Raw genomic sequence first — 13,792 nt, forward strand, 5'->3', positions numbered from 1 at the left:
AATGCCAGGACAGTTTGAGAGTGGACAGGAAGGCTGGGGGAGAGACACAGTAAACAAACAGGGGCAGATTCAGACCCTTAAGCTGCATAGCTCAGTGAGCTGTACCCAGCATGGTTACTTTTATGAGAGCTAATAGAGGACCAGTTATAGAAGCTCTTCCCTTATTCAGGGGCCACCACAGCAGGTAGTTGTGCACGTCTGATTTGGCAGACTTTTACACCGGATGCCCTCACTGACACAAACCTCAAAGGGATTTGTGTCGCCTAATAGGCTCGAAACAGATGTTTTCTACACAGCAGAGAGCCTCATTGACTAAATGTGTAATAGATCCACTGATCTAGGATCAGTTATGGCTTTTAAAAACAATTCTGTTAGACAGTAAAGGAGCAGAGGAAATTTCCTTACCTTATACTTATAAATGTGGCACGATGGTCCTTTGTAACAGCGGATTCTAATGTCCCTTACGTATCATCTCAGGTTAGTGTGGAAATTTAAAGATATTAATCTGAAAAGTCCAGAGTCCAGTTAGAAAATACTGCTGGATATGTAACTTATTTTTAAATGGGTTTTATCTTGTTTATTTACTTAAAGTCTGTTTGAGTCCGACTGCTAAATACAAAGAGATGAAGTTACTCTTTATATGTTGGAAGTATTTGCAGGTTGAGAGAAAATAATTAGGCTGGTTAAGTAGTCTGACAGAAACCCTTTAAATCTGAACACATGTTACACGAATGAAGCAAAAAATTGGCCAAGCAAAGATTTAGTGTTTATTTTAAGAGCTACATGAAAGCATTCATCACATTCCATGTTAAATGCATTATGTTTTAAATCTTGCTGAAAAGTGCGACACTTTGCACTTTGCAATATTTGAGACCCTGCAGTGGCAGAAAAGTCTGCAGAAGTTAAGGTGGTGTTTCTGTGAGGACTGCATGTAGTGGCTGCTGGTGTAATGTAATTACACATTAACAAAATAAACTAATTCAGTTTGTTTTTTTCCGCTGCTACATTTCAGTGCTGTGAAACGTTTGAGCTCAGCCTAAATGATCCTGACTGACATAGAAAATCACAAAGCTCTCTGCTGAGCCGTCGGTTTGAGAGAGACGTTTCATTCAGGAAGTATGAATTGATCATGTCCTGGTTTCTATATCTGCAGTGAAATGCCACACGCGTGCTAGCATGTGGCCGATGCTTGTTTGGTGCCTCGAGTGAAGAACGGCATCTCTGTTAAAAGTGGTGAAGATTGCAGCTTTGCTTAAATGATCCCTCTGTCGCACCACCTTATCACTTTGTCTCATGAAGAAATTTGCCAGATTAAATATAACCTAATCATTTACACTCTTCGTCATCATCATGACATCCGCAGGTTACCAAAGTTACTAATAAATGATAAAACCTTTGTTATAGCAGAGTTACAAAGTGCTTCACAATTATTTATCAAGCTTTACAAACATAAAACGGCTCAGGTAGAACTAGAGGTTTAAAAAAGTGAAGAAAGAACGAGGCAGGGTTTAACGTATCTATCCACTTATGTCCACTGATTATGGATAGTGGTAGACTAGATTATGTGATATGTGGATAAGGTTGAACATGAATGGCAGGGATGAGCTGCACAGTGGGACGTTAACCCTCTGGCTTTTGTCTCAGTCCTTCTCACTCTCACATCATCATGTGCTGTCGAAGAAAAGCTTTTAAAGTAGTTGCTGTAATACTTGTGAAGATGGGTGTAGTCTGATCGCACGATGGTCTGTAATTTGCTCCTTTCAGTTTCTGTCTATTCCATCGAGCATTTTCAAAATGTGCGTGTGGGGGGGTCACAGTATTATGACAGTAGTACATAATTATCTACAGTGTTTGCATACTTGCCTAAATTCATAATCTGTTCATCAGAAACATGCACGTGTGTTTTACTTACTCAGTGCTTTCTAAATGTCTATAGAGGGACACAAACCACCATAATCACAGTGATGCTACTGTGCTGCTCATGTCTTCTGTCTAGAAGTACAAGGATGAGTGCAGTTCGGTAACAGTTGCAGGTAGTGTTGTGCATATCTTTCACACACAGCCTGTGCAGTGTGTGATCAGTTGCCTGGAGACTGGTCCACACTGCAGCAGGTGATGTATGAGCATGTGGGTTTTTTTTGTTTTTTTAATTCTTTGGTGTGAAAGTATGTGCTCAGTAGGGTTTCTGGAAAGGGTGGAGAATCTCTGTGAAGAAGACTGTCTGCTAAATGTTCACGACAGTTGTCTTTGCTTTTCATACCCAGACCCAACTTGACTCATTAGTTAAGTTGCTGCTGCTTTTGTTGTTAAAGCTAAATCACAGTTTAAGGGTCACGTAGAGGAAGTGTCTGCCTTTACTGTACAAGGAAGAGACCTTAAAGGAAAGCACAGGGAGAATACAAAAGTAAAAAAAATATATAAATACATCGTCAGCAGACGAATGGAGTGAAGATGAAACACCCAGTTAATTTATTCACCAAGCCGTTTTCCTTTCTAATGGAATCTTTTAAAGGACTGTTTATGTGTCCTGGTGCCAGTATTCAGTGTTGTTTCAGTTCGTTATGTGTAATTTTCCATTCAGTCTCCCTACGGCGTCACATCACAAAACAAGTCACCTCTAAACAGTTTAAATGGTCCACTCAAGAGCCAACAATTCCTGACAGACAGAGCTGAACACAGCATCTCAGCTTATGATCCTAGTGATCACAGGGAAGAACCATCGCTAGCAGGTTGCTGGATCATTGGAGGAGCTTATTTTATGTATTTATGTATTTAGGTTTTAATTCTTGTAGTAGATAATCGCAAGAGACAGAACTCTGAAGGAGGAAATAGTTGGTCTTTCTGCAGGGCTGATCTAACAGTGGCATCATTTCAAACAGGGCTTGAAGCCCTCTGTTATCCCCAGAAAGCTGTGTGCCCAGTGTTACAATGGCAATAGTAGTTGAGTTACAGTACTCGTAGTTTTACGTGTACTTGCCGTAAGTTGTCGCTCAGTGTGCACATTTATTAATCTAAGATAAACAACAAAGGTGACATGCTTTGTTTCCAGGGTGCAGTTACTTTAATTATTTAATAGTCTGACGATTGCTTTTTAAAGTAAATGAATAAAGTTACTAAAGTTTGTCTGCAAGCTTGAGTCTGTAAATGGCATACTGCAGTTCTCACAGTCACACCATGTTAAGTCTTCATACTTTACAGTTTCTGCTGTAAATTTCTTGTCTTGAAAATTTCTAGTGGACTTATTTCAGCTTCACTTTCCCTTGCATATGTATAATGTGTATATATTGTAGTTTGCAGCTTCATGTGTTGGCAAAATTTCAAAACTACCACCAGCTTTACTTGTTTAGCTTCACTTGTATCATATCTAATGACTTTTAAAAAAAATGCTGGCAGTTTTAGAAAAAGCTCTACATGATATGTTACCTTAGATAAGTTTAACTTTGACTGCAGCTGAACTTATGTAATTGGAATCACTCCTCCACAGTCCTCTCTGTGATAAAGAAACATCATCAGACCAGCTCCTCTGTTGTATTTTGACTCCATCTGCTGGCTGTTTGCAGAATTGCATCATCAACTAGAAATTCTGACTTTTCTTAGCAGGCTGTGTAAATACTTGTGGTGAAGGGCTCCCTTTCATTTGCTTAACCACAACTGCATTGCTGTTGTGCACTTGTACAAATATACAAAAGACTGAGTCAGTAATAGGGCTGCACGATTTTGCATAAAATGAGAATCACGATTTTTTTTGGCTTAGAATTGAGATCACGATTCTCTCACGATTTACTTTTCCAGTATAAATATTTATTGCACTTATTAACTGCACATCAACTTCGTAACAGTTGAGACTGAACATAAAAACAACAAATGTCTCACGCTTTGTTGTTGTACTGCTTGAAATTCCGTCTCCACCGTTGCTCGACGCTGCATGTATAGAGCAGGTAGTGCAACAATAGAAAAATAGTTGCGGGACGGCACTGCGTAGCGTTTGTCTAGGGTGTTGATCATTTTCCTAAATCCCTCGTTTTGCACCGTGTTGATGGGAGCCATATCTTTGGTCAGGTGATAAGTGATAGCCTCCGTAATTTCTTTGTGCCTGTGGGAGTTCGACGGGTATAGGGAAGCGCTGTATAAGGTTCCCGTTATTGATGTTTGGGTGGTTGACCGGGACGGATTTTCTCCTGTCACTTTCTCGTCATCCTTGACGTGCTCTCCGTTGTTTTTTCCCTGCTAATTTTAGCATCACACGGCACAGCTTCTGTATCACGTGGTATAAGGCTCCGCCCTTGTCATTTGTTGAGCAGGAAGAGTGAGCGCTTGTTTTCATGCAGAGTACGTCCCGGATCAAAATCAAAATGCGGTACAATCGTCGTCGTCTTTTTTTTTTTTTTTTTAAATTGTTGTCATTTGGAAATGAGATCTCACATAAGTATGAATCGAGATCGCGATTTTCTAACGATTGATCGTGCAGCCCTAGTCAGTAATAAATCTTTGAGCCCCAGCAAAGATCTTCCTGATGGGATTTTGTATTTTAACATGGCACTTGTGTATCTAAACCTCACAAGAAAGCTTAAAAAAAATCTTCAAGTTCAATCTTCGTCAATGCACTTTCATGAGTACAATATTAGCATTAGCAGCTGTCTAGTTAAACTAGATGTCAGTGATATGAAGAGATTTTGCTGCAAATGGGTGCACAAAAGTAATGTCTACCAAAAAGTTCTGTATGAAACTAAGTCACTTTTAGTGCTGCACAGAGTTTCAAAAGTACATTTGAAGGTGCCTAACTGGCAAATATTTTTACTGTCAAAGCGCTGAAATGCTGCCTGTTTAAATGAGAAAAGCCTGTGAGGCTGTTACTTTCAAGTGTAAAGTGCTCAGCCAAAAAATGTCCATGAAAGCAAGTACAATGATTTAATCATAATGATTTAAACAAACTAAACCTAACACTGTAATACCCATCTCTCTTCTCTCAATATTAAGCCTATTTCTGACATTTCTGATTTATTTATGAAATAGTTTTTCTGTGCATGCCATAAGGTTTTTTCCTCTGTGAGATGAAATCACCTTTTCCATTAGTACCTACTCTGCTTAACTCGCCACAGTTTTTGGGGTTTTCCATTAGGTCATAGTACCAGGTACTAAAATAGTACTGCTCGGCCGATCTACCAAGTGATCCGATACTAAAATGTGACGTCATCAGATTGCATGCCACCGATTGGCTGGTCAGTGGTGTCACTTGATGAGTCATGAGTCTCTCGTTTCCGAAAATCAAAACCGCCATTTTTGAAACAACACTGTGGTCCCCGAGTCTGACGAAAAGCCACAGACCGAGCAGTGATCGACGTCCACCTTTGCTGTAGCGTTCGTATCGCATACTAAATGCGCCACAGGACGCTCAGCAGCGTTGCTATGACGATGACCATTCACATTTAAGCTGTACTCTATTGTAATGGAAAAGCAGTCGATCCAAGTCGAGTTGTGGCGAGTTAATCTGAGTAGGTACTCCAGGGAAAAGGGGCCTAACCCTCACAATGTCCAGGTTAATTTGCGGGGAGGCAAAGAATTTAGTGCTGGTAACGCAGGAAGACATCCCATCAACAGACCAAAACTGTTGGCCTGTATTTAGACTACAAACAAGACTGGCAAACTGTCTTTTAAAAAACATGATCTGAATCCTTTTACTGAAGCCAGGACAGGCTTGTCCTCATCCTGACTAGTTACCAGGGTGCTTTACTGCTTACTCAGGTAAGGTCCTGTAGCTTGAGTTGTTGGCTCTTTTGGTCTGAGTTTTTGGGGAATTGAATGCAAGTACATAAACAATGGATTTTAAACAGTTTGGTTCACAGGGGCACAAACCTGGGACATGTCATACAAAAGCAGTACTGGCCATACAAGTCAGGACTGTTGCTGTTCTTGTTGTTATACCTGTGCTGTATACCTGCAGGACTGGTCTGCATACATTTAATTCAAGCAGTGTGCTTTACCTTATTTAACAGAAAACTCTGGATTTTGCTGATATTTCTGACCTGAATTTTGTATTTGGCTAAACTAAATAGCACTTTAAAAAATTGTTACTTTTTTTAGTAAACCCAGAAATCTTTTTTGTTTGGCAAATATTTGTTTATGTGGAGTAAAAACCCCACTCTGGCCTGCATATATAACAGACACTGGCACATCTTTATAGATGTCAGCTGTGCAGGCCAAAATATCTAAGAGTTGCTAAGTGGTGTAAGTTGTAAATAAGGAAGAACCTTTCAGTTTCAGAGTAGTACAAGTATTTGACATTCTGGTGTTTGGATTAGTTTAAGTAATCTAAGTTACTTCTAGCTCTTGATTTATGTTAATTTACAGAAATGTATGTGGGACTTTTGAAGTCTAGCATAGATAATCCACTCTGCCATCCATGGGTGGCAGTGTAAACTAGTAAAGTGTTAAAATAAAGATGGGAGATAAATCCAAAGAAAAATCTCACTAAGCCATCAGAAGCTCTTCAGTGTATCTTGACACACATTTTCCAAAGTAGGATGTCATTCTTCAGTTCATGTTGATCTAGGGCTGGGCGATATGACCCAAAATTCATATCTCGATATTTTTTAGCTGGATGGCGATATAAGATATATATCTCGATTTTTTTTTAAAGCCATAAGTTAAGAACAAAAAGAGAGTTCTTAGTCACACTGTGTCCCAGATGTCACACGGGCACTTTTATTTACATACAGCGTAGATGTACATGAAGAAATTACTCAAAAATAAATTATCAGCATTTATTAAATAATCATGGTCCATAAATAAAAGAAAACAATGTTGTTTTTGTGCATAACAAAAAGCTCACAATTGTGCAGTCAAAATGTAAACTAATAGACGCTGAGCATAATAACAAAGAGACAGATTTCACAGCTGCACCACGTCTCTGAACAGGTGCCGTTTGTGGTCCTTATACACACACAGTACGTATCACTCCGCGAGGCTCCTCCTCGGTAGCTGTAATCCTCCGACAATCCATCAAGCGGTGCAGCTCCGTAGCTTAGCAAAGTCATATTAAAACATTTTTTGACAGATTGCCGAGCGCTGTGTACCACATAAAATCGGTTCGCGGTCAGTAAGCACAACCAGAATTCATACATAAGGCGCACTGTCGATTTTTGAGAAAATGAAAGGATTTTAGGCCGTGCAGCCCCTCCTGGCTGCATGTCGTTAGCGCGGTTAGCTCGTTAGCGCGGTTAGCTCGCTAACACGTTGACACCGTCCAGCCCCACGCACGGTAACTCGCTAACGGAGATTTTCCGCTTTCATCTTGTCATTGCCTGCAGGTGAAGCTATGGGGGAGGGGGAGTTGTGTTCAGTGAAGGAGAGGCGAGGCAGAGTAACGTTGCGTAGAGACGGAAGTGGACGAAAGAGAGGCAAACCTGCGGCTCCACAAGTATAATTATAACGTAACATAGACTATATCGATATAAACGATATTGTCACATCTTATATCTCGTATGAAAATATATCGATATTTTTAAAAAAACTCGATATATCGCCCAGCCCTATGTTGATCCATCGTCATCTAAGAAGAGACCCTTCAACTCAGGATCTAAATGTTCCAACGTAGGATGAGGAGGGGACTCACTAAGAACACATTTGTATAAATTTATAGCTACACTTAAACTTTAACACACCTGTCTAGACAGTCTATATATAGCTCTGCTATAAATCTGTTTCGCACACAGGATCTGCTTGGGCAGTGAAGTGTTTTTATTTTTTTTCACGTATTGGAGACGAAGACAACAGCAGCAGAGATCGATTGCTAGTGGATAGCCCCCTGAGTCTTATTTGAAAGGTTTGGCTGTTTTCAACCCGCTACAACCGGCTCTTCCCATCCTGCGTTTCCCTACCAGTGTGTGCCTGCCCCAACACCGGCACCGCCAGAAATAGAATTCAAACCTGTGGGAAACATGAGCGATATTCCTCTGTGTGGGTGTTGGAGTGTTTTTGCTGACGCGGTCTTATTTTGCCCTGCACTGACACTCTCCCCTGAGGAAATGTTGCTCTTCTGCTTTTTCTTGCATATCACACTAATGCACAGTCATCAAGGTCATAGAACGTGGAGCTGTTTATGGTTTATGTCTGTGCTGGAAGAAGATGAACCTCTGAAATCACTGAGATGTTTGTCTTTCCAGCGTGACAAAAAAAATCAGTCTTCCTGCTCAGTGTGTTAGTGCCTAATTGTTCCATACGGTGGACTGTGTGAAAGCATCTACATTTGTTGTTACTCTGCTCTTTTAGTCTTTAGGGTTTAATTTGTCACTTTGCCTGTATTTTAATTATAGAAGAATATCTATACTAGTAGTGCTACTAGTTGTCTAACTCCAGAGTGTCCTGCAGGCTGGTGTGATCATTACAGTGTTTAATCTGTATTCATGAGTTTGCTCACTCCTGCCCTCAGCCGTAATTTTGATCTTGTCTGCAAAGCTGTTAAATTTCATGACTTTATATCGTGCAGTAATTGCGATGTTTGTTCACAGACATGAATAATAACAGCCACACTGTTGCAGATAGTAAAATAATTGTTTTTTTAATTATTTGGCCCTTTTAGTTTTTGAATTCTTGTTTAAATCCACAAGAAAGTGATGATGCTGTCTCCATCTGTCATGTCTGTTGTATCCTCCTTTAACAGAACTAAGCTTTAAAAAAGCAATTATTTATTTATTTTCTTTTTTGTGCATGTCATTAATTTGTAAATCTGAGGAACGGGGAAATAAGACGATTTACTTAAGAGCCTCCATCCAGTCTCTTTTATGTTTTTTTTTAACCCTCAGTGCTGTTCCCCTTTTGTTACTGTGCTCTGCGATGTTGTTGCTCAAGTCACTCAAAATATTTTTTTCTCTTTGCTTTACTTTCAGTTCTACAAGCATGTTGTCCAGAGTGTAGAGAAGTTCATACAGAAGGTGAGTTAATGCTTTAATTAGAACCATGAGCCACATCCAGGCAGGTGCAGAGATATTCGTATGTTGCTCTGCTGTTCATATATCTCAACACCAGCTGTCTTTCTTCGACAGTGCAAGCCAGAATACAAAGTCCCAGGGCTGTATGTCATCGACTCGATCGTCAGACAGTCCCGACACCAGTTTGGCACAGAGAAGGACGTATTTGCCCCGCGCTTCAGCAAGAATATCATCTCGACGTTCCAGCACCTCTATCGCTGCCCTTCAGATGATAAGGTTAGACCATTTTTAATAGGTTTTCTGTTCCTCTCTGTGGCTTCTCATTTCTCGGTTTCCCAGGACATTATTGTGACTTACAGGGCGTTCGAATGAGTGCGATCTGTTTTGTGAATGAGTATGAATGTCTCGTGTGTGATCGGTCACAAAAATATTTAAAGATCATGTGTCTGAGAGAAGGTTTTTGAGTAAATAATTTGTCTTATTGTTTTTGTGTCATCCAAATTCCAGAGTAAGATTGTGAGAGTCCTGAATCTGTGGCAAAAGAATGCGGTTTTCAAGAGTGACATCATTCAGCCTCTGTTGGATATGGCAGCGGGGATTCCTCCTCCCAGTGTCACACCCGTCATGCCCAGCAGTGCTGCCCCGGTCAACAACACTACACCCGGTCAGTAGAAGCACATTAAAGTTCAGATTTGCTCTTCTAATCACTGCTACTGTGGTGTTTAACATATCTGAACACGGCAACCTTGTGATTCTCTCTGTGTATCCAGGGACCCCGGCTACACCGGCCACTCCAGCCAACATAGTGCAGGGTCTGCCTGACTGGGCTTCGCAGATTACCAACACCGACACTGTGGCTGCTGTGGCCCAGATCTTGCAGAGTCCCCAGGGACAACAGGTAAGTGAACACATCCTCCCAAAAAGTGTTTACATCAGAGCAGCATGTGTAGCTGTCGGAGTAAGAAGGTGTTTAACTTACTTTGTTGTCGCCTGTTACAGCTCCAGCAGCTGGTGCAGAGTCTGCAGATGCAGCAGCAGAAGCCCCAACCGTCCCTGCTGCAGGCCTTGGATGCTGGCCTAGTGGTGCAGTTGCAAGCTCTGACAGCTCAGCTCACTGCGGCAGCTACTGCCAACAGCCTCAACCCCCTGGAGCAGAGGGTCTCCTCTTTTAATAAGGTAATGCTGCAGTCAGCAGCTGTGAGTTTATTTTTATGCTTCTGTGGCAGCCAGAGCTGGAGGCGTTATGTTTTTGAGTTGGGTCCATGTATATATGCACATCTCGGTTTTATTGGAGTTTTGTATTTGCAAAAACATTTGCATTCATTGAAACAAAAAACACTTTTCTTTTTGTAAGAATTCATTGGCCAGCGAGAAAGAAATGAAACAGAAATCTATAAAAGAGTTAAAACACAAAGTTAGTGGAATTTTGTATGTAAACAGTCAAAGGTCTTGTGTGCATGGATGTTGTTGAAGGCATGCATCCTTGCTTCATTTGAATTCTCTTTACTTCTACTCACATTTTGTTTCTGTTGCAGAAACTTTTGGGTCCTTTTGACTTTGGGAACGATTCAGAGCGTAATGAAGAATCTAAAAAGGACAGCTCAACATCTCAACTGTGAGTTCAGTGTGTTTGACGTTTGTTTTAGTCCTTCATTAATAGTGATTCTGCTGCTTCCACCTGAGAGTTTGTGTCTAATCACGCTGCTGACTGCTTCCAGGCCCATGGTGTCGGAGCCCATTAACAGCTCCCTCTTCCATCAGTTGGCTGAGCAACTTCAACAGCAAAACCTGGAGCAGTTTCAGAAGCAGCTGCTGGAGCATCAGCAGAAGGTAGAGCGCACACACACAGAGCGGCCTTCTTGTTCAACATTATGTTTGTTCTGGATTTATGATTTGCTACAACTTGCATTCTGCATTTTTTTGCAGGCAATGAACATAGAAGGGCAGGACTCGATCTTTGGGCAAGAGAACTCAGTTTCGAATGCTCAGAGCAGCAGCCAGCCTCAGCTTCCAGAGCCAGAGAATAAGATCGACGACTCCATAGACAACCAGCAGCAGGTATGCCCGTGGGCCATTACTGCAACTTTACACTAACTTAGAGGTTGGTGTATGCACTTAATATTTGGAAAGAAATGCATGTCTAAAAGCAGGACTGCATTAAATGATTAGTTAGCTCTAGAGATGGGCTTTACCTGAAATTACCCATGGGTTTTCTAGGACATGGATCTAGATGAAGGCCCGGATGGGATGGAAGAGGAAATCTTTGAGGCTGAAGAGAAGAAGACCTTGAACACACGGTCTAGAACAAGGTCAAGGTCACGCTCCAGGTTGGTTTGACTTTTGATACATGGGTTTGATGTTTAAAAGGAACATGCTCAGGGTTTAATATTAGCATGACAAAAAGTCAGTATGGAGAGAATTCCCAAAAGGTTTGGCATTGTTTCTCCCCAGGTCTCCAAAGAGGAGACGGTCTAGGTCGCGCTCCGGCTCACGGAAACGGAAGCATCGAAAACGGTCGCGGTCACGCTCTAGAGATCGCAAGAGGAAGTCCTCGCGGTCTTATTCTAGTGAGAGACGCGCCCGAGAACGAGAGAAGGAGCGGCAAAAGAAAGGACTTCCTCCCATACGGTCCAAGACTCTCAGTGGTAAGAGGAAGTCATTGTTCTGTTCTGTTAAATATTTTAAGTTTACCACCTGCAAACCTTTTTTTTCCCCTGATGAGTAAAAGTCCCATTATTTTTTCCCCATCTCGTTACCTAGTGTGCAGCACAACTCTGTGGGTGGGCCAGGTGGATAAAAAGGCCACTCAGCAAGACCTCACCAATCTGTTTGAAGAGTTTGGCCAGATTGAGTCCATCAATGTAAGCAGACCTCTCCCTCCTTTACCCTCTAATTTTCTTGCAGTGTGTAGTTTTGATCTCTTAACAAGAAACGTAATGACGGTGCCCCAGCCTGTCATTACTGTAGCTGTTCCTAATGATCTGTCCTGTGTGTTTTTTAAATGCCTGTGTTACTATCCTTCTTTCACCAGACACACAAATCTGCCAGTATTCTCCGCTACACTCTTTTGCTGTCTTTAACCTCCCCTGTCCTCGTGTCTCTCTGCAGATGATCCCTCCCAGAGGTTGTGCCTACATCTGTATGGTCCACAGGCAGGATGCATACCGTGCCCGTCAGAAGCTCAGCACCGGCACGTTTAAGATTGGCTCCAAAATCATCAAGGTCCACATTACCTATACAGTTTATTCCATTGTGTTCTTTGTTCGTTCTACACGGTGAAGCTTTAGATTTAGGTGCACATGGTTGTATATTACAGGAAGCTACTATTAAAAAACAATAATAATAATCTGTTATCTTGACCTTTTGTGCGTCTTTGATCCAGATTGCGTGGGCTCTGAACAAAGGTGTAAAGCAGGAGTACAAGCAGTTTTGGGATGTGGACCTGGGTGTCACGTACATACCTTGGGAGAAGGTAAAGCTGGATGACCTGGATGGCTTTGCCGAAGGAGGAATCATCGACCAGGAGACTGTCAATGACGGTAAGAGGAAAGGAGCCTTTCTTTGGCACAGACTCAGGCTCTGTTAATTCTGTGGCGGTGTTTGTTGAAATAAAAGCAGGACAAACATGCGAGTTTGTGCACAAATGATGAAAACAAAACAGTTATCCAGGCAGACAAATCTTGGCATTTCATCATCTAAGTGAATTTACTCTCTGCTCCATTCCCTTTATTTATTATCCACTGGAAAACTCGGTGAGGAATAAGATTGAGTTGGAAAGAAAGAACTGAACTCCTTAATCCAAACAAATAATTGAACAGTATTTGTTTTTTGTTTTTTTTTTTTGGTCTGTGTCTGCAGAGTGGGAAGCTGCCAAGAATACTGAACAAGCCAAGGAAGCTGCAAGTCAGCCAGTAAGCACTGAGACTACAGCAGCATCTAACACCCAAACCGAGACCTTCAACCAGCAGGTTACCATGATGCCAGTGCAGGTACAGTCTGCCTGTAAACTGTAAAAGGAGTACACCTCCATGATTTGATTCTGATTAGTTTAGCTACACTGTTGTAAACCATTAAGAAACTTTGAGTTGCTGAAATGTGTTAAGGGATTTGTGTATCATAAAACTTGGGAGGTTACACTATTTTTCTTTTAACAGCGTTTTGTTTACACAGTCTTATATCCCTCGTATTCAGCTTCCGGTTGCACAGGCAGTTCCCAGTGCGGTCGGTTTGGTGCCTCCTGCCTTCCCTGTCACCATGGGCATACCTCCGCCAGGTTATGGGCCGCCGCCACCCTTCATAAGGGCAAGCTTCAATGCCTCACAACCTCCGCCAGGTAAATGATGCACGTGTTGTAAAAAGATGAGGCCAAGAAAAATTGACCAGCTTACACAAATGATTCTTTCTTGTCCAGGTTTCATGCAGGCTGCTCAGACAGCAGGAATGGCCTCAGCATCTGCCTGTGAGTATCTATATGCTTCACCTATGACCAGTACATGGATGTGAGTTTGAAAGTGGAGCTCCCTATTAGACTGTCAGGTTTAAATATGTTTTTGTTTTGTTTTTTTTACCTGTAGCTCTGGTTCAGCCTTCAGTGGGCTCCAGCCAAGATGCTGTCAAGGATTCACCATTCGGTGCTATGATTCCTCCAACAAGCACCATCCCAGGTAGCTTCATGCCCTCGGCTATCCCAGGAGCTGGCGTGTTCAACCCAGTGGGAGTGCAAACTCAGCAGGCCGCTAATGAGAAAACACAGTCTGCAGAGGGCATGGATGCTACTGCAGAGCTCACGCTGCAAGGTGACACATCGTTAATGTGTTTGAATAGTTTTATTTCTAGTATTCATTTTTATGTCTCCTTTTTTTAAC

The 13,792-nt window shown here is 41.8% G+C and overlaps 1 protein-coding gene across 5 annotated transcripts in view; it reads left to right on the plus strand.

Annotated features, from left to right (window-relative positions):
• scaf8 (SR-related CTD-associated factor 8) overlaps positions 1–13,792 on the plus strand; it is a 44,790-nt gene that overhangs the window by 8,898 nt on the left and 22,100 nt on the right. For 3 of the 5 annotated variants that reach the window (XM_082515071.1, XM_082515069.1, XM_082515070.1), the window contains exons 3-18: positions 8,886–8,930; positions 9,042–9,203; positions 9,435–9,591; positions 9,698–9,825; positions 9,927–10,103; positions 10,463–10,542; positions 10,646–10,985; positions 11,145–11,254; positions 11,379–11,572; positions 11,688–11,788; positions 12,036–12,149; positions 12,310–12,466; positions 12,786–12,916; positions 13,119–13,260; positions 13,339–13,386; positions 13,502–13,723. In XM_082515071.1, coding sequence (XP_082371197.1) covers positions 8,886–8,930; positions 9,042–9,203; positions 9,435–9,591; positions 9,698–9,825; positions 9,927–10,103; positions 10,463–10,542; positions 10,646–10,985; positions 11,145–11,254; positions 11,379–11,572; positions 11,688–11,788; positions 12,036–12,149; positions 12,310–12,466; positions 12,786–12,916; positions 13,119–13,260; positions 13,339–13,386; positions 13,502–13,723 — 2,308 coding nt within the window. Of the gene's footprint in view, positions 1–8,885; positions 8,931–9,041; positions 9,204–9,434; positions 9,592–9,697; positions 9,826–9,926; positions 10,104–10,462; positions 10,543–10,645; positions 10,986–11,144; positions 11,255–11,378; positions 11,573–11,687; positions 11,789–12,035; positions 12,150–12,309; positions 12,467–12,785; positions 12,917–13,097; positions 13,261–13,338; positions 13,387–13,501; positions 13,724–13,792 lie in introns of all 5 variants that reach the window. The other 2 variants (XM_082515072.1, XM_082515073.1) reach the window with 2 other exon arrangements.

The sequence above is a fragment of the Aulonocara stuartgranti genome, assembly GCF_965226115.1.
Source record: "Aulonocara stuartgranti genome assembly, chromosome: 19".
NCBI classification, from domain to species: Eukaryota; Metazoa; Chordata; class Actinopteri; order Cichliformes; family Cichlidae; genus Aulonocara; species Aulonocara stuartgranti.